General features: G+C 35.9%; 6 protein-coding genes across 6 annotated transcripts; 3 read left to right on the top strand and 3 right to left on the bottom strand.

The window, feature by feature from the left end:
- Positions 1–8,117: 8,117 nt before the first annotated feature.
- On the top strand, positions 8,118–8,498 carry MONOS_18489 (uncharacterized protein; the record flags this gene model as incomplete). The annotated part of the gene is made up of 1 exon (XM_067871512.1): positions 8,118–8,498. The coding sequence occupies one exon, from the start codon at positions 8,118–8,120 to the stop codon at positions 8,496–8,498; it is 381 nt and encodes a 126-aa protein (XP_067718541.1).
- A 1,305-nt stretch (positions 8,499–9,803) lies between these two features.
- On the top strand, positions 9,804–10,139 carry MONOS_18488 (uncharacterized protein; the record flags this gene model as incomplete). The annotated part of the gene is made up of 1 exon (XM_067871511.1): positions 9,804–10,139. The coding sequence occupies one exon, from the start codon at positions 9,804–9,806 to the stop codon at positions 10,137–10,139; it is 336 nt and encodes a 111-aa protein (XP_067718540.1).
- A 336-nt stretch (positions 10,140–10,475) lies between these two features.
- MONOS_18487 (uncharacterized protein) lies at positions 10,476–10,679 on the bottom strand (the record flags this gene model as incomplete). The annotated part of the gene is made up of 1 exon (XM_067871510.1): positions 10,476–10,679. The coding sequence occupies one exon, from the start codon at positions 10,677–10,679 to the stop codon at positions 10,476–10,478; it is 204 nt and encodes a 67-aa protein (XP_067718539.1).
- Positions 10,680–10,922: 243 nt separating this feature from the next.
- MONOS_18486 (uncharacterized protein) lies at positions 10,923–11,273 on the bottom strand (the record flags this gene model as incomplete). Its single annotated transcript, XM_067871509.1, has 1 exon — positions 10,923–11,273. The coding sequence occupies one exon, from the start codon at positions 11,271–11,273 to the stop codon at positions 10,923–10,925; it is 351 nt and encodes a 116-aa protein (XP_067718538.1).
- Positions 11,274–17,232: 5,959 nt separating this feature from the next.
- Positions 17,233–17,773, top strand: MONOS_18485 (putative Protein kinase domain; the record flags this gene model as incomplete). Its single annotated transcript, XM_067871508.1, has 3 exons — positions 17,233–17,366; positions 17,502–17,517; positions 17,618–17,773. 3 exons carry the CDS (start codon positions 17,233–17,235, stop codon positions 17,771–17,773), a joined length of 306 nt encoding a protein of 101 aa, XP_067718537.1.
- A 415-nt stretch (positions 17,774–18,188) lies between these two features.
- MONOS_18484 (uncharacterized protein) lies at positions 18,189–18,714 on the bottom strand (the record flags this gene model as incomplete). The annotated part of the gene is made up of 2 exons (XM_067871507.1): positions 18,189–18,503; positions 18,646–18,714. The coding sequence occupies 2 exons, from the start codon at positions 18,712–18,714 to the stop codon at positions 18,189–18,191; spliced, it is 384 nt and encodes a 127-aa protein (XP_067718536.1).
- Between the last annotated feature and the right edge of the window lie 111 nt (positions 18,715–18,825).

The following is an 18,825-nucleotide window of genomic DNA, read 5'->3' as shown; positions in this document are numbered from 1 at the left end:
CACAAAATTCATAAATGCTGGAGTTCCCCACACTTTGCTTGTCACAGTTCTCCCTCTGATTGCACTGAAAAGTCTTCGGAAAATATACACTCCTCCACGTCTTTTTTGATATCACATTGCACTCCAAACGATGCCAGACATTGACAAATAGAAGCTAAAGCACATGATGATCCAAAATTTATCAACTCCCTCCCACAATTCACCAACACCTGAACATATGAACGTGATTCTTTTGGTAAAGGATGAGCTGGAAATAGAAACGAAGGAGGAAATTGAAAAAGCTACTCATTTGTGGAACTGTCGAAAGAACAGAATAAGGATTTCCTAATGCTTCCATTGAAGACTGTTGCTTCAAAGCAACAAACAAAAAAATAAACAAATAATTATTGATTTGCCTGTCAAATTGAATCAGGCAATTTTTGAAAAAAATAAAAACCAAACCTCTATTTCCATTTTCATTCCTCCTCTTTTAATATCTGAACATTTTTTATCTTTGCTCATTTTTAAACATTCATCGCTCTCCGTTTCTTCATCGTCGCTTTCTTCTTCTTCAGACATTTGATCAACCGCTTCATCTTCGTCTGAAGATATTACACTGTAACTTGATGAAGAAGATTGCTTCCGAAAAATTGATTGAATTGAATTCTCTTCCTTTTTATCCTTCAAACATTCACCCAAACAGTTGATCTTGTAATTGAAATCTTGTATCAGTTCTTGCTGAGAAAACCACTCAGTCAGACACAGCAGCATTTTTCTTGGATATACGGGTTCGATTCATTGAACGGGAGCTTCAATTTTTGGACAAACTTATGTAATGGTGCTTTTTATAAACAAATAATAAAAAATAAAAACATAATAAATATTAAAATAAAAAAATTATTAATTACAAAAACAAAGAAAATAAAGGAAAAACAAAAAGCAAACATCCATAATTTTTCATCAGATTATTCATTAGCGAGTTTCCGGGGATCGATTTGATAAAAAATTTGAAGGGGGACTTTATTTGCATGATCAACTGACATATTTCTGAAAAAGTTCGATAGCATATCCACATCGTTCATTATGCTTTGCTTTCTCATGCTTGTGTGCGCACGGGAAAATCGAGAACCAGACAACCTCCCACTTGACATTATGAATTTCCTTTTATTGGGTTTCATCAGATTTTCACTAAAAATTTCAATTTGAAATATTTAATTCACATTTATAATAAAAAAATTATAAACTCTCTGGCTTTGGAAAAATCCAAAATCCTTTCATTCATCGAGAAAAATAAATTCAATTTTTTCTGTTTGAAAATTAAAAACAATGACGATCACAAAATGACAATATTATCATGTGTCTGATTTATGCCGGAAATGATAAATAACGACATATGTACTTTATTTATTGGAAAAAACTGTTTTCTGCTCCTTGCACTTTCCCCCTTTAGCACTTTTTTTTTGATCTTTTTGACTCCTTCGAATTTTGAATTATGGATCTGATTCTTTTTCATTGAAGAACAATATTATATATATTTTTAAGAACTTTATATATGAGAATGATATTTTTCATAAGACAAGTTCATTTATGTGATGAATTTTTCAATAAACCTTCAATTTAAGAATTCTTTAATTTTTCCAATTTTTTCTGATAAGAAATTTTTAAAATTTTTCTATAATTCAAATCACGTTAAAAAATTTTTAACAATTTTGGAAATAGTCAAATAATGAAAAATAACAATACATATTTTTTAAATAAAAAAATTATTTTAGAATAATTGTGATTTTCCATAAGAAAATATTTATTAGAGAAAAATGTCCATTTCAAAACGCGAATCGACATTAAATTCTCGTTGCAATGTTCTATGGCAAGAAATAAAGAGAATCGGCGGAAATGACGTGGATTCGTTGCTTGCCTATTTGTTTTACACCTACAGGCAATCATCTTCAGTAATTGATGATTTACTGAAGTCTTTGAATGGTTTGGTTTTTATTTTTTGTATTGTGTGTTATAAATAATATTATTACTCTCTGTTATTTTTTTCTTTTGATTTGTTAATTATTTATTTTTTTGAAACAGAATATCACATAAAGTTGCTGGAAGACCTGTCTGTGGTGTACAACAACGCTCCGTTGCACACTCAGACAACAATGCTACAAGCGCTTTCCCGCAACACATCATTATCCGATTTACAGGACTATGGATATGATGTCACAGAGGGAAAATTTATTTACGCGAAGCAAACGCTGAAGAAGAATCAAGGTTTTATCATTCCGCCACAAAAACCTCACCTTCCGTCTTGCAAAAGTGGTTTGTATTTATTTTAATTTTTTTTGAATAATTTTCTCTGTTTATTATAGGCTTAAATGAACAGGAATGGGAAAAGGGCAATAACTGGATGTTGGCTCATTCAACTGAAGCCTCAACTTCGCTTCAGTCAGCAAAGAAAAAGCAGCGAGCTGAGCCAGATTACGCCAGATTTATTGACGAAGCAGCTTGGGATGAAGAAATTATTACAGAAAATTCTTCTACAAATAAAAAACAATCTTCTTCTTCTTCAACATCATCTCAACTCAATAAAAATTCAAAAACCATTTCAGAAAAAATTCTCCTTCTTCAAATTCTTCTTCTTCTCAAGCTGTTGATGCTCCAATCAACACTCCAATAAGGAGAGAAAGGGGTCAACAAAAACCAAAATAAAAATTCATATCACAAGCGTCATTCTTCTCCATCTCCAATACCAATTCACAAAATATTCAAATCAAAAACTTCTTCTTCACAAATTTCAATTACAAAAAATTGAAAGAAAAATAAATACTTCATCATTTCAAAATGATAATGTGTTTGTAAGTGAGCAATTAGTAGATTATGCCACTTCACCCACATTAATTCCACCTCAAGCATTTCAAAATCTCTTTTCTTCATTTTCAAAAGAGAATGACACTTCAATACTTCAACAACAAAGCATTCAATCTTCAAATAATGAAATATCTATTCAAAATAATTCTTCAAAAATATTTCAAAAAAGAATGCAAAAGAAAATTCAATAAAAATCATTCTCATTCTCAATCTTTCTCAAATTCATTAAATTCTTCAAATAAATCATCACAAATAGCAAAAGGATTGCCTAACTTAGGCAACACATGCTATTTGGCTTCTCTTCTTCAATGTTTCTCTTCAATAACTATTCAAAAACCATCTTTATTCAAAAAAACAAACATTTTTGAAGAACACATCTTCGCGTGTTGTAAGTGTTTGTCATCAATTGGCTAAAGATGGAACGGCAGTGCGTTCATGGGTCCCATCTCTTATTGACAAATGGGAAAATTTCTGCAACTATGGAAGCAGACAGCAGCAAAACGCGGCTGAGGCATTTGACAATCTTCACCAACTTCTTCAAAAAGATGAGTTGATAAATAAGGACACCTTCAATCCTGTTTTAATCACTCATTTCAAATGCCAAAAATGCCAACAAATCACATCACATTTCAATGAATTTTGTAGCAATATTGTTATCAATTCTTCATCAACGCAACATGGATTATCTTCTCTCTTTGCAACTGAAGTTTTGGAAGGAAAGAATAGTGTCTATTGTGATGCATGCAAGGAAAAATGCTGTGCTGCGAGATGGGAGGAAATGGCTGCATTTCCAGAGGTGCTAGCCCTCTGTCATGAATGTACTGATTCTGCTAGTTCAGCACCTTCGAGAACATTACTAATGGAAACAGACAGAGTCAATCAACGCACGTTTTGCAAAGGGTTTTCTTCTAAAGATATTCAACATCTTCAAAAAGATAATCAAGAAACCATCATATATCATTTTTCTGGACAAATACTATTCAAACGTCTGGATCAACAAAACGGACATTACATCGCAATTGTGAAAAGAAAAAGTGGAATCAATAGTTTTTGGAGTATTTGCAATGATGAAAGTGTTTCTGAATTCGATAGTGACAAATGGAGTTCTTCATGGAATAATCTTCACTCACAAGGTTTCACTCCTTCCCTTTCATTTTACACAAAAGAAAAAAACAAAACCAACACTATCTACTATTCAATTTGGTGGTTCTTCTTCTTCTTCAGAAACATCAAATTTAAACACTTTAAATAACATTTCATCATCATCATCATCATCATCCTCATCCTCATTCATCACTCCACTTCATCCAACAACTTCCATTCCACAACTACCATCATCAATTCCATCTTCTTATGGATTGGAAGCTTTGAAAGAAAAAAGAAAGAAAATGGGCATCTTTTCTCCCAATGAGAAAAGATTAATCTTCAAGCCCAAGACAAAATTATGGAGTGAGTTCACAGAAGAAACAAACATCAAAGTTTCTCTGTCACATTTCTACAAACTCACTACCAACTTTTCCAAAGCGAAAAGACGTACAGATCTTTGTGGAATGTGCGAGAAACTCAACTATCTCGAAAACAAACTGAAGTCTTCACAAAATAAAAATGGACTTTCTTCTGCCGAATTTCATACACTCAAACTTCTTCGACAACATCGTCTTGTTGCAGAAATGCAACGAAAACATTATCAATCAACTGTTGATAATCTGAAAGAGGGAGAAGCAGTCTTCGTCTTCGACTTCAAAGAGAAGTGGAAACTCCCTATCAGAAAAATCAACTTCAACAGGAATTCTTCAATTATCAACAAGTTTCTCAATTCACAATCATCTCTCTTCAAAAATTAATAATCAACAAATAAAACGAACATTCGACTTCTTCTCCGACTGCCTCTCAAATGATCACAGATTTGTTATTGAGTGTCTGGAATCTGTGATCAAAAGACACTTCTTCGCAGACACTCACACTTTTAAGTTCTTCTGCGATTCAGGTCCACACAACCGTAATCGCTTCCTTCTTCACTTCATCCTTTCAAAACAATCAAAACTTCTTAAAAGAAAAATACTCAACTCAACTTCTTCGCTGAGCATCATGGAAAAAATATCTGTGATAGTGAATTTGGTGCGTTAGTGAATGCAATCGACAACAATCTTTCGACTGAACACATCACCACACTTCATGATTTGATCAACTTCTTCGAAAACAATATGAACACTTCGACATCAGCTTCTTCAACTTCACAATCAAACATTTTCTCAACATCATCATCGAACTCTTCACCATCTTCAACATCTGTCAATAACTTTGAGCATGAGAGGTACTTTGAAGAATATGTACCATCTCAGCAAATTTCATGGCCATCTCTGTCAGTCCCTCACATGAAGGACTACTTGTATTTTGAGCGCAAAGGCTCATTTGTCTCTGCTTCAGCTGTTGGATATCTTCCTCAACGCTCTCTGGTTGCCCTCGAATCTTCAACGATGAAAGAAAAAGTTCAAAGATCAAGAAAGTCATTTCACTCTGATATCACATCATCTAACTCTTCTCTTCTTTCTCAATCTTCTCAAGATCTTCTTTCAAGGAGATTTGAGCTTCTTCTTGACTCTTCTTCTTTTAATGAATCTCAAAATTGTTCTTTTGGTGTCCCCTATTAAGAAACTAGTTGTTGTGCATGCTTAGCTGGCACTTTTATCGGAAGGGTGCTGGACGTGACTGTTCGTATTAGATATTGCAGCCTTCGGGCTGCAATATCCGGACCTGGATACGACGAACAGCCTCCCAGGTGCACAACAGTTAGAATCCGATTGTTTTCTTTTGGTTATTGTCCCTGATATGTCCCTATTTATTTCTTGGTTATTGTCCCGCTTATACATGTATATATCGAGATTCATTAATAGATAGAGTTGTGAAGGAATTCATTGATCTTTGAGTGAGATTTTTGGAAGGGAGAGTTGTTGAGAGTGTGAAATGTTGTTTTATCATTGTGTCTGTCTTTTTCTTTGTTGGATTTGATCTTTTGAGTCAAAGAGAGAGAAATATCAGAAAGGGGTGAGTGGATGGAAAACAGAGGGAAAATAGACAAGTTAGTTTTTGAACTTTTTATATAAGTATTCTTTTTGTTTGGAATTGTCTTTGATACCATGAATTTGTTGAAATAGTGCTATTTCTTCTTATATTTTTCATTGTTCAAAATTGTTGATATTTAGTTGATATTTGGTGATTGTTTTATGATTATGTGACAGAATTGTGTTTTTTTGAAAGTTATTGAATTTGATTAGAAAATTTCTAACTGTTTTCAATTTTTTAAATGATTAATATCATGAAGTACTTTTTGTTTTTTTATGTCATTTTGATTGGTGGATGATTGTTATTTTTTGACGTATTTTTTTTCATTTCACTCATTTTTCTACGATTTTCAGAAAAACTCAATAACATAAAATAAACACATTTTTGTAACGATCACTCATCTAATCATTCAGAAATGCATGAAAAATGAAAAATATGACTCATACACATCAACATTTTTGAATGAAAAAAGGATCCGACCCTATATTTTAATTTTTCGAGGGCAAAAAGATCAAAAATTACGCGCTAAAGGGCGAAAATTGCAGATTTCAAAAAGCAGTTTTTAGTAATATATGAAGTTAAATCGATGAAATAAACCATTTTGAACAAAAAAAGTGGCATCGAGATTCTGATCCTTCTGTCATCTTCATTGTTTGAAGCGGAAAACAGAAGTTTTTTCCATGAATACAAGTTTTTAAAATTCAGAAAAACATTTTTCTAACTCTTATCACATACATAACTATTAAACAAAAAATCAAAATTTTTCCTGATACTTGTTTTTTTAATAAATATTCAAAAATTCAAAAGATATGGTTCTGATTAAAGCTGGAGTTTTGTTTCTTTCATTTTTTTAAAACCACTAACTTTTCCAACTTTTTACCAGTTTGCTAATACTTTTTATAATTTAGTTTTTATTGTAATATTACAATTTTTTCATTATATTGGAAAACTGCTCTGTTTGCTTCCTTTTCAAAGAAAAGGAACTTTTCTTGTCTGTCAAATAGCAAATCTTCACGTTGGAGAGCATTGCGATGAGAATAGAACATATTATTATATAGCCATTGGGGAACAAATGAAGTTATGTAAGATTCCTGATTTTTATTTGGTGCATGAGATTAAAACAAATTCAAATGATGTTTTATTGAATGTCGATATAAGGATAGAATTCTGTGAAGGACAAAATCTGCACAAAGTTTTATAGAATTTGGAATATAAGGCAGTGGGAGCAGTTTTTTGGCAAAAAAAAAAGTGGCTTGCAATATCAAGGGAAGGATATTTATTACAAAAAAGGCAACAATTCATTGGAAAAAAGGAGAATTTCAAGATGTCAATTATATTAATAAGGTTTTCCTGTTTCTCGGACTGTGCCAGGCAGACGTGGAAGGCTGCGAAATTCTATTTCTGATTCCGCTTTTGCTTCAAAAGAGTGTAGAACAGCCAACGACGAGACATCCAATTATCAAATATTTGTTGGCAGTCGAACAACATTCTGCCCAACTGCAACTGGATTTTACTGCTGAAAGAACTTGTAATTGTTGCAAACAGCAAACTTTGCATTGACAATTTGGTGTTTCTGTTTGTGTAGCACACATATGGCTATCAAGCACATCTTCTGCTGCAATTCCTCCTCCTCTTCTTCTTTCCGGATATCTGCATCTTCTCTGTTGTTTGCCCATCTCTTCAATTGCAGTTTCGAGCTGCACTGCCTGGCGAATGAGATGCCTCCATTCTTTACATTTGAGGCTGCTGCATGGAATCAGAGCACGTTCAGCATGTTTCTCTTCTGTCATCGCTCCTCATTCATCCTTCCTTCTCTCTTCCTTCTCACATTTTTCCCCTCATTGATTGCATGTTCTTCCACTTTGTATTGTGACAGCTTGCCTCGAAGCAGCTGCTTTCTTTTCATTTTGTGAATGTATTCACAAGCAGATATTTGTTGCAGCTCATTGGGAAGAGTGAGAAGTGTGAATGAGAGAGAGAGAGGAGGAGGAGGGGAGGGGGGGAGAATGAAGGAAGGAAGTTGATCAGGGAGGTTGTCTTGGGATTTAATGATTGTGACTCAACCGAATAGAAAGAGGAAGCGAAGAAAGAAAATTGAATCGATGATGATTAATTTGTTTCAATTCAAAACGTCGGATCTGAAGAATTCAAAGGCATGAATTAATATATTTTCAATAATTTTTTTTAGTATTTTCTTTTGATTTTATTGTGAAATTATGCATCTTCTTTTTTTTTTAGTCATTATCGAAGCCCGACGAATAGAAACATTTGCGCACACTTCTGCCTCTTCTTCGACTTCTTCGTTTGTGTTTTCTACAGGGATAGTCATTGGGACAGACGACACAGCACAGCTAAAGGCACTACCACAGGAAGATATACCGACTGATGTTGGGCTGCAGGCATGCGGGACTGAGCCGCGGAGTGTGTACTCGTGTCTGGTTGTGAAGCATGTGTTCCAGCCGCTGTCGATGCAACTGAATGCGCCAGCAGGAATAATGATATCTTCGTTTGTTGCAGTGGTGCTGATGGGGCGCGTGTGTGGAGAGGCGCTGCACCCTGCAGCATCTGGTCAATTACATTGCACCACGATCTTTTGAGCGCATGTGGCAGCAGAGCATCTGGAGGCTGTGAAGTACATAATATTGTCTGCTCTATTTTTTGTGAATGTGATGTAGTTACCGAATGTTGTGCTGCCATGTGTTTTGTTAGCGCTGGCAGCGTATTTCGTGGCGGTGACGTGTGTCAACTCGCTCTATGAGATGCTGATGAAGTTCAGGGAATTCTGTCGATTGCGCTTCCACTACTGAAAAGAGCATATTGTGGAGATGATGATAAAGAAGATGGAAGAGAGATGAAAATGAGGCAATAGAATGACTGATTGAAATGAAGATTCCAAAGAAGAACGAGAAGAAGAGATGTTGTAACATCAAAGAACGGAAGAGCACTGGAAATGGAGCAATTGCAGAAGAGGAGGAGCGGAGTACAAATGTAATCGTATTGTATTGTCTGTTTGAATGAAATTTTTGAACGAAGTGGAAGCAGAGGCCTCACCGAAGTATCATGTGGAAAGCAGGTAGCTGTGTGAGGAGTGGGTTGTACAGAGCGAAGAGACAGAAGCGCTGATGGAAGAGGGGTTTTGGAGTAGGCGTGCGTACAGAGAGAAGGGAAGTGATGGAAATCAAGATGGAGATAAGATGAAGAAGGGGGAGAGAAAGAGGAAGGAGAGAGAAGGTGAAAGCGAAGAGGAATTATTAATGTTATCTTCCATTTCCTCTGATACAACACATTTTTATTGTGCACATCACAATTAATCGGATATTTCATCTTCTTCTTCGTTGACTTGTTATTCTTCTCATTCTTCTGATGATACAGCAGTTTTCACGTCATTGAGCAGTGGAAGAAAAAGTTAATGGAGCAATTAAAAACATTTGCATCCTGTTGTCATCTGGCCAACCGTTGCTGCGATTAGGAGAAAGATCAGAAAGGAGCAGGACAGCCAAAATATATTTTCAAAGAGACAGACAGTTGTGCAGACACCAGCAAAGGCAGTTTTTGCAAGAGGAATGGAATGCATTCAGACAGCTGTGCAGGCAGAGAGAGAAGGCATGCAAGAACGCAACGCGATTTGAAAAGAGAAGCACAACCATCCTTTCTTTCTGATGCATTTCCTGAACTGTCTCTTGAGAATGCTTTATTCTCTTCCTCTTTGTCCTCTTCCTCTTCTTCTTCTTTTCCCACTTCTTCATCACATTCTTCTTCTTCTTTGACGTGTCCTCTCTCTTAACATTGGATCAGATCCGCAACATTCGAATGTGAGCAAGATTTTCAATCAATAACTGAATAATCCATACAAAAAATTATCTCATTTGGTTAGGCTATCTTCAACAACATCATCGCTATCAATGCATTCTGCAGCTTCGCTGAATGTGCATTTGAACTGTTTTCCTCTTCCCCAGAGGCGCATTCCGCTCTGCTTCAGCACTTCGTACGGCTTCCGCGCTCCGGCTGTGCTGAACAGGGTGAATGAAGCAAATGGGCATCGAATGAGAAATGGCGGTGGAAGAGGGAAGGAGCTTCAAGGCACATTGCGTTCATCAGCTCGCTTTATGACACCTCCAAGAAGCGAAGAGAAAGCACTGCATGTTCAAATGGAAGAGACAAAAAAAAGAGATATTCAAAAGCAAGTTGAGCGAAGAGCAGAGGAAAGGGAATCACGTGAAGAACCGAAGCAAAGATGAAGACAAATAAGAAAGACGAGTTTTGCACATCGCAAATTGACGCTTTCGAAACAAGACTTGCGCAGATCGCAACAGAAAGGAAGAGGAGGGATTGGGGAAGAGAAGAAGGAAGCGATGATGGATGAACATCAGCAGACATTTTACTCGTTCGGCAGCACACTCTCATCTTCCCACTGTTCACTCAAAACGTCACAGCCTCTGAGAAATTTGCTGCTCCTTTTTTTTCCGCTTGCCACACACAATTGTCTGCCTCTTCTGTCTTGTTGGAACTCCGCTGTATCTCTTCAAGCCTTCATCTCCTTCCACAGACCCCTCTTCTCTCACACAGAATTCCCTCTACAAATCTTGCACAAGCGCTGCCTCTTTATCAAACATGTCTTCTTCCTCTCTTTCTTCTTCTATTTCATCCTTCTCGCTGCCTCCGCTTGTGACTGTGCCGATCCCTCGTGCGATTCTCGGGAAGAGCAGATTGGGTAATGCAGGTGTGTTTGCAAGCAGCAGCGTGTCAGCGACGAGGGATGTGTTTGAGCCACAGAGCATCTTTCTGAACTATGGAGCGTATGTGGCTGGCTAGGGGATTTTGGTGGGTGGGGAGAAGGAGGAGAAAGAGGAGAAGGGAAAGAAGATGGATTTGGCAGAGATATTATAAAGACTCATAAAGAAAGGGGCTCAAAAGAAAAATAGAATGGGATCAGAGGAAGAATAAGCCCGTGTCGATTGAAACCACGCTTTTCTCAGCTTTTCAGCTAGAAATCAAAAATCCAAGAAGTATTCAGCAGCAACTTATCGAAACGCGATCACTTTCTCAACGTTTGCATCTACTAACAAATCATCTTCATTCACTTCTTCTTCTTTTCCCATTTCATCACCATCATCACCACTACCTTCTTCTTCTTCTTCTTCTTCCTTTTCTCTTTTCCCAGCCAACCTGCCATCCATCAAGCACAGCTTAGGGCGTTCGTTCAAAGTGAAGCAATAGAATGTGATTAATCTATGTGCCAGTGTCGTTTGCAGCGCTTTTCTGTCGATGGATGTTCCACCTTCGCTGCGCTGTGCGTTTTCTATTGAACAGTTAATGGTCTGCGGCTTCGACGACATCCACAGGCTGAGGGGACTAAACGCAATGACCCACATAGCGAACCAGAATTGTATGGAAATTTTGAATTTTTCTATAAAATAAAATATATTTGATTAATTGATTCATTTATATTTGTTAATCTGGACTTTGCTTTTCATATATTTATCTTAATCACAATTTTTTGTTCACTCTCAAATGATGAATAGTTATGATTGTGGAATAATATCTATGATTTTTCAATTGTCTTGCTAAGTGAATAAAGGTTATTGGCTGAATGACGCTGTTGCAAAGCAATTGATCAGTTTCATGAGGTTTGCCAGAAACTATAAATTGAAATTTCATTTCACAAAATTTTCTTTCTTTCTTTTCGAATTCTTTTTCTTTCTTCCTTTTTACACCCACTTTTTCGCTCGTTCGTTTCATTATTCACAAATACACAAATATATTCACATCCAGTTTCCACTGGTACCCCTTGTCTCTTCTTCTCTTCGTGTAACCAACAAGTTCATCACCAACGGTGCTGTGTTCCACTCTGTGTTCCTGCGCAAAGGCATTCTCCAGCTCATCCTCCGCTTGCTGTACTCACCATGCACTGAATACATCGACAAGGCCTCTTCTATTCTTCTCTCGCTGACCACCAAGTCGTTCAAGCTGTTTGCCAATTCACTCGACAAGGCGCTGTTTAACGAGCTTGTCGAGCTGATGTTCTCGCCACAGGCAATTGTGCGGAACAACAGCGTCGGAAATCATAGAGGCGCTTGCTGAAGGAAGAGGGCTGGATGAAGAAGAAGAAGGAGAAGAGAAACGAGAAGGATAATGAAGCGAACAATGAACCAACAGTTACGATGGAAGAGCTGCTGCGTTGTTTGCTGAGCTGAGGTGTTGGGTCGAATCTTGCAGGATTACCGGCTTCACCAACAACGACTGACATAGCGAAAATAATGACTGCTTGTGCTTTGCTTAATCTGTATGCACCTGTTGGGAAAAAGAAGAACAGGAGAAAATACGGAGGAGGATGATGATGATGAGGATGAAGAAAAGGAGAGTGTAACGAAAGAGATGAAAAAAGAAGAAGAAGATTGGTGTTCATGTCCGTCTTCTCCTCGCACACAAGGTCATTCGCCCACTTTGTATCGACTGCGTTCTTTCCTGTGCTCACCTTTGCTGCATATTCCATCGATTGCCTCAGTACCAATTCAATTGCCATACCGGTCCCACCATTACATGCTCCACCCACTGCCTGAAGAACGCACACAGCTTCTCCACCTCAGTAGAATGCAGCGCAAAACAGCCACGTCACAACATATTCCAGCGAGCACAGCAGAGCAGTTATTTCTGTGCTACCAAACGCTCTCCTCAATCTTCAGTATAACTTTCTTTTTCAGAATCGTATTTGAAAGAGGGAATAATCAATTCCTCAACCATTTGCTCCTTCTCCTTCATTCCCTTCCTCTTCTTCTTTTCCCAAGCTGCAACTTATTCCACAATCTGAATTTTTGCTGATTGATAACGCCACAGACTAGCCAATTAAATACATATTATGAACGATCCAGGAAGCTTCGATGAAGCGCTGCTAAACGACTCTGAGAGCGAGCATGGGAGAGAGCAGTGGGATCAGAAGGGAAAGGGAAAAGTATTCAGAACGTGTCAAACTCCACAAGGGAGGGAAGAACTAAGCATGCCAGTGTTTAATTGCTGCTGATGCTGAGAGCCGAAGGAAGAGAAAGAGAAGATAGAAGGTTTGGAAGAAGAGCGGAAGGCCATCAATTTTGATCATCAAAGCGAGTAGCTTGTTTAGTGAAAGATATCGTTGCCATAGGGAGAGATGAGAGCGATGATGGAGAGAGAGTGAAATGAGGAGGAAGCAAAAACGAAAGAAAAGGATGATCAAGAGAAAGAGGAAGATGATGATGAAAAAGGGAAAGAAATGGCATAAACAAAAAACGAATGATGGCTCAGGCGAATTCAATGTTGATTTCTTCACAAAGCAACAAGAGCAGGAACTTAGGAAAAGCACGAAGTTAACGAAGGGAGAATTTTAAAATGTCGAGTTGAAATGATAGGAAACCATGTAGTGAATCGAGAAAAAAATAAAACCTGTATTTTTAAATAAAGAATAAAAAGAGAAGTGAAGGACAGAGTCAATTATTTTTATTAACTGTAGTTTCCTGAATAATACAATCTTCGTTTGCAGAATCTGTTGAGCAGATCAGCAGATATAGAAATTTTTTGAAGAGATTTCAGCTAGATTGATGAAAAGCACATTTCTTTTTCCACAGAAAAATAAAAATTCACAAATTTGTTGCATTTTTTAAGTTCTTTAAATATTTTTTCCTTTTATTAGCTTTGTTTAACAGGTTAAGAATATTTTTTTTGTCTTTTTGATGAGTTTTGTTGGTTTAACTTATTTATTTTTGTTAATTTTTATTAAACTTGATCAAAAATCGTTTTTCGTAAAAAATGTTAAATAGGTATGTTTTTGGTCTTATAAATAAAACAAATATATATATTACAGAAATTAAAGTTAAATACTTGCAAAAATCATTTTTAACTTCTTGATCAAAAATACCACAATATATTTTATTTTTCGATTTTTGATCTTTTTTGATGATCAAAAAAAAATCATCAAATAAACCTGTTTAAATGTTTTTGCTCAAATAAAAATGACGATTTCTTCAATGAGTTTTTCATTTATTGGTGTTCTTTTGTTGATATTCAAGGGTTATTTTCGAATCGAATATTTTGAAACAAATAATATGCTTTCTAAAATAATCACCCATATGATATCAAAAATTATGACCCATTAACATTTTGCTTCCATATTGTTATGAATTGGATCTAAATAAACAATGGAGTGATGAAAAATAAGAGCAGCCAAATGTTTAATGCACTTTATTATGATTCGCACTTGTTTTTTTTTTTTTTTTTTTTTTTTTGCGTATTGATAGAAAGTTTTCATTGCAAAGACGAAAAAATCATAAATGGCAAAATTTTCAAAAAAGTTTTTTTAAAAAAACAATCTTGGTTCATCAATGTCACATTTTAATCTTTGGAAAAATATATGATATTAGTGTTTATGGGCAATAATTTCTTTTTGAAACACATGTTTCTCAAAATTTCAAAGCAAAATTGAAGTGGAAAATACAATTTTCTTATTATCTCTTATCAATTAAATAACTTACTAACATTGAAGCCAGACAACCAATGAAAAAGCCAATGTTAAAACACAGTGACATAAATGTTCCACATATTGCTTTTTCTGTATCATCAGTAAGATCAGAACCTGCTTGCGACATGATAACAGTACTATGATAACCATTAGTTATAGAGAAGCATGAGATAACGATGACAACAAGCCATGTTTGCTGAAAAGCTGGAACAAATACACACAAAAAAAGGAAAAGCACAATAATCTATGTTATTTAGATTACAAATAACAAACGATCATGTAGAGATTCAAATTTACGAATGGAATATTATTTCATTAAAATCAAAAAATTCAAAATTAACAAACGGATCTTGCAGCAGATATAATGTTCATCACTTTGCAGGATTTATATAGCGGACGGAGGTTTGTAAAAAACCGAATGGCAAAATCCCAGAATGTATGTATATTCAACTTCAGATACTAAAAAATTGCAAAATATTTCCAAAATAGGTTTTACTTTTCGAATAAACGAAATTTCAAACTCTCCACAATGACTGCAAAAAAGGTCCCTCGAATTGCCCTTTTTGTGATGGAACGGCAAGAAAAATCGATGGAAAAGCAAGAAGAGACCAAAAGAAAAGGTCAAAGATTGCAAAACCCCACCAAAATTTCTTTTTCGCAACTGGAATGATTTGCTTTATAAATGCTTTCACTTGCTCAAATACCGACTTTGACCCTTCTTTCTCATCAGAATTAATAGAGCCTTTCGCAATTTGAGAAGCATTTGCTTCTTCGAGAATTAATGGCTGATTTTCATTTAATTTTTCGTAGAATTACTTGATTTTTGAATAACCCACTTTGAATATGGAATAACCTTCAGTAAAAGTGTTGCTATCAAAGCCAGAACATTTATAACTGCTGCAAAGCAAAAGAATATCATTCCAACTGTATCGGTATTATCGCCAGGAATCGAAACATGGAGAATAAGTGGAACAATACTGATCAATCCCACGATTCCTTGACCCAGCATTATTCCTTGAGTATGATGTGATGAAAAACACTTCCAAGTCCAAACCCTCCTGCATTAATTAGTCCAGTGCAACCACCACAAATTATGCATATGACAAATATAAGCCATTGAGCAGCTGCAGTGCCAGAAAGGAAAGTTCCGATAATTGGGAGAACTCCCATCATGATTGCATTTATAATTATTGGGATACAAATAACCAAGAAATAATTGAGGCGAGCGCTAAGTGCTGTTGCTAAAAACATAACAGGTACACATCCAACATTGTATGCCACTGTATAAAGAGACATATTTGCGCTTGCAGGAAGACGTTTTAAAAATAATCAGCCTAATATTGAAAAAAACAGCGTTTAACTCTTATACTAAACTCGAACATTATTATGTTTTTGGTAAGTGGACAAACAGCGCTAACAATGCTATTCCATGAACATAACATTGCCATTCCTAAGAGAAGGAAGACAAAGTAAACCAAATTGTACTTTAATACACATTATTAACATAAAAATATCATATATTACGAGAATACTTTATCTTTAGGTATAATCAAATTTTCTCCATCCATCATTCATCAATAATAAAAGAACGGGCTAGATCATAACAATTTTTGCCATCAAAATTTCGATAAATATTTTGAATTCCCTTTAAAATCGAACAATAAATGAAATCCGATTACTTTTCCAATGTTTTGTGCAATTATTAGCAATAACATATGAAAATTAGCCTCGTTTTACAAAAATTGGCTTTCTTTCACATAATTGTTGAAATTCAAGAAAATTTTTGAAAGAGCGTTTCCTTCTTAGAATATTAACAATATAACCTTTAACTTTCTTCTTTCTTTTGAAATATTATTATGATTCAAGAATTTAATTTAAAAAAAAAAAAACAAGCTTAGGAGAGACAGAAATGATCATTGTTTTCACAAAAAGAATGCCGATGCACTTAACAACAAAATAACATGAAATCAGTATTTCAAGGAAACCATATTAAAAATTTGTTTTTTCTTATTTTTTCATTTTTTGTTTGCATGTGTCCAGCTCGACATTTGTCAGATGGAGAACGCAATTTTATATCACATATAGGACTTAAGGTAAATATGCTATATTTTCAATGCTTAATTTTATAATATTTCGGCTACTTTTTATTTTGATGGAATGATATTTCAAGCCAATTTGTTGTTTAGGTTTGACACAAAAGAAATAAATATATTTCATTTAAAATTAAAAATATTTTTCATATTATACACAGGGAAGGAGCATTTGGAAGGTTTGAATTTGAGATATTTTTGCTTTTCATAAAAGTAATTAAGAGTATTTTTAGGTGAAACAAATGATCATGTCCAAATGGCTGTAAAGGTTATTCCACAAGCAAATTATTTCCCACGCGAATGGGAGGCTGCTGTCGCGCTTCAACAGTTTGAGTAGAAAAATGATTTGTGAATAAATCTAAAAATTCTCTTGCAATAGTGCGCAAACGAATCACATTATTAAGTTTTTCAAATGAAAAAAATGGAAGGTTATGTTATAATGTTCATGGAATATGCAAATTTTGGGGTTTGGTTTTCCAATACATTATAATTTTGATAAAAATGATTAATTTTGCAGTCTGTTACCGAGCTTCTTCGAAAATGCAAAAATTTTCTGAGTCTATCACAAGATATTACATAGAACAAATTCGTTTGATTTGTTTATTGTTATTTTAAAAAGCAACTTCTTATTTAGTGGATGGACTTCAACAAATTCACAAAAAGGGAATTATTCACAGGTTCTGCACGAACACTCATACCAATTAAATTACATTACTAATAAAAAATCTTTTTCAAATATGTTTGCGTGGTAGGGATATGAAGACAGACAACGTTCTCCTTCACGATCCATCAGGAACTTTCAAGGCTTCATCGATGATTGCAAAGATCACAGATTTCGGACTGTCTCGTTCAAAGAAAATGACTTTTGCCGCAACAATGACTCAGTGCGGGTTTGCATTCATTCATTTTTTTAAAATAAAAGAATCAAGATTTTCCATTGTCTAAATTAACACATAATTGTTTTGCTTTGACTATTTACAATTCCGCAAAACTTACATATTAAAATGCATTTATTTCATTATCAGCACCCCTTTAAATGCGGTGTGCATTTCTCCATTATGATTTCTCCAATAATATTTCAAAACTTTGTAAAAAAATTTAAAAATATGAAAACTCAATTTTGCATGTTATCAATGACCAGGCACCAGAGCTTCTGTCTCGAGAGCACCGATACGACGAAAAGATTGACATATGGGCGCTGGGCATGATTATGTATCAGATGCTGACAGGGAGACATCCAGTCAGACCAGGCTCATTCAGTACATATGCCGGTATGTGTGTGCATGACAAATGGTGATTTTTCGAGAACATTGCTGGCATTTATTTGCAAACAGGAAATGTGCTTAAAACCTGTTGCTAAAGAAAGATAAACAATTTCTTTCTTTCTTTCTTTCTTTCTTTTTGATGAAGTTTTGCTGATCTTTTTGTGAGAACATTTTTAATGTTTTGGCGCTCTGCGCTGAAACTCCTATCAAATCTTACCAATTAACTTCTCAATCACACTTCTGTTTCAATTATCTCTTTCTATTAATTCATTCACTTATCCACTTCCTATTCCCCAACACATCCATTTCAATCACACAGCCAAATCAACTTCCCCATCCGCCGTCCGCAGTACATCAGCGACTTGGCCTGGGATCTTCTGTCAGGCTTCCTCTGCATCAACCCCAAACAGCGCCCATCTGCTGCAGAAGCTCTTCATCACCCGTTCATCACACAGTCAGTACCACCGGCGCTGCCCCAGCCTTATGGCACATACCAGTTCCACATGCCTGACAGCCAGCGTCCTCCTCACACGATGTATGACCATCGCTATCAACAACAACAGCAGCAGCAACAACAACAGATGATGATGATGCAGCAACGACTGCCTCAGCCACTACCTCAATCACAACCTCAATCTCATCCACAACCACAGCAGCAGATGGCCATTTTGCCTTCAACAAAGCAACCTTCTCAGCAGCCTGAGGCATTGAGCCCTGCTTTGCCCACGCAACAGACTGCCAAGCCTTCCAATGTTCCTCCTCCTTTCACACCTAAAGTGCATATCCCACCTTCCTCTTCTCCTTATTCTCCTTCTACTCCTTCTTCTTCTCCTTCCCCTTCTCCATTGCCAGTCACACATGCACACCAACAGCGCATCATCCAGCTTCCCCAGTTCACCCACACCAACGTCCCTGCTCCAGCAGCACCAACTTTGATAAGAGGGCAGCAGCCTATGAATTTCAAAGGAGGCATCTTCACCAAGAAGCTCGATGTAAACAAACAGCCTGATGCACCGAATATTGTTGGCCAAGCAAATCAGATGCAATTCCCACCCAATCAACCCGGCATTTGGAATGCAAAAAG

The sequence above is a fragment of the Monocercomonoides exilis genome, assembly GCF_001643675.1.
Source record: "Monocercomonoides exilis strain PA203 chromosome Unknown scaffold91-30201, whole genome shotgun sequence".
In the NCBI taxonomy this organism is placed as follows: domain Eukaryota; phylum Preaxostyla; order Oxymonadida; family Polymastigidae; genus Monocercomonoides; species Monocercomonoides exilis.
The sequence above is the reverse complement of the archived record's forward strand: the minus strand, read 5'-3'. Positions and strand labels throughout refer to the sequence as shown.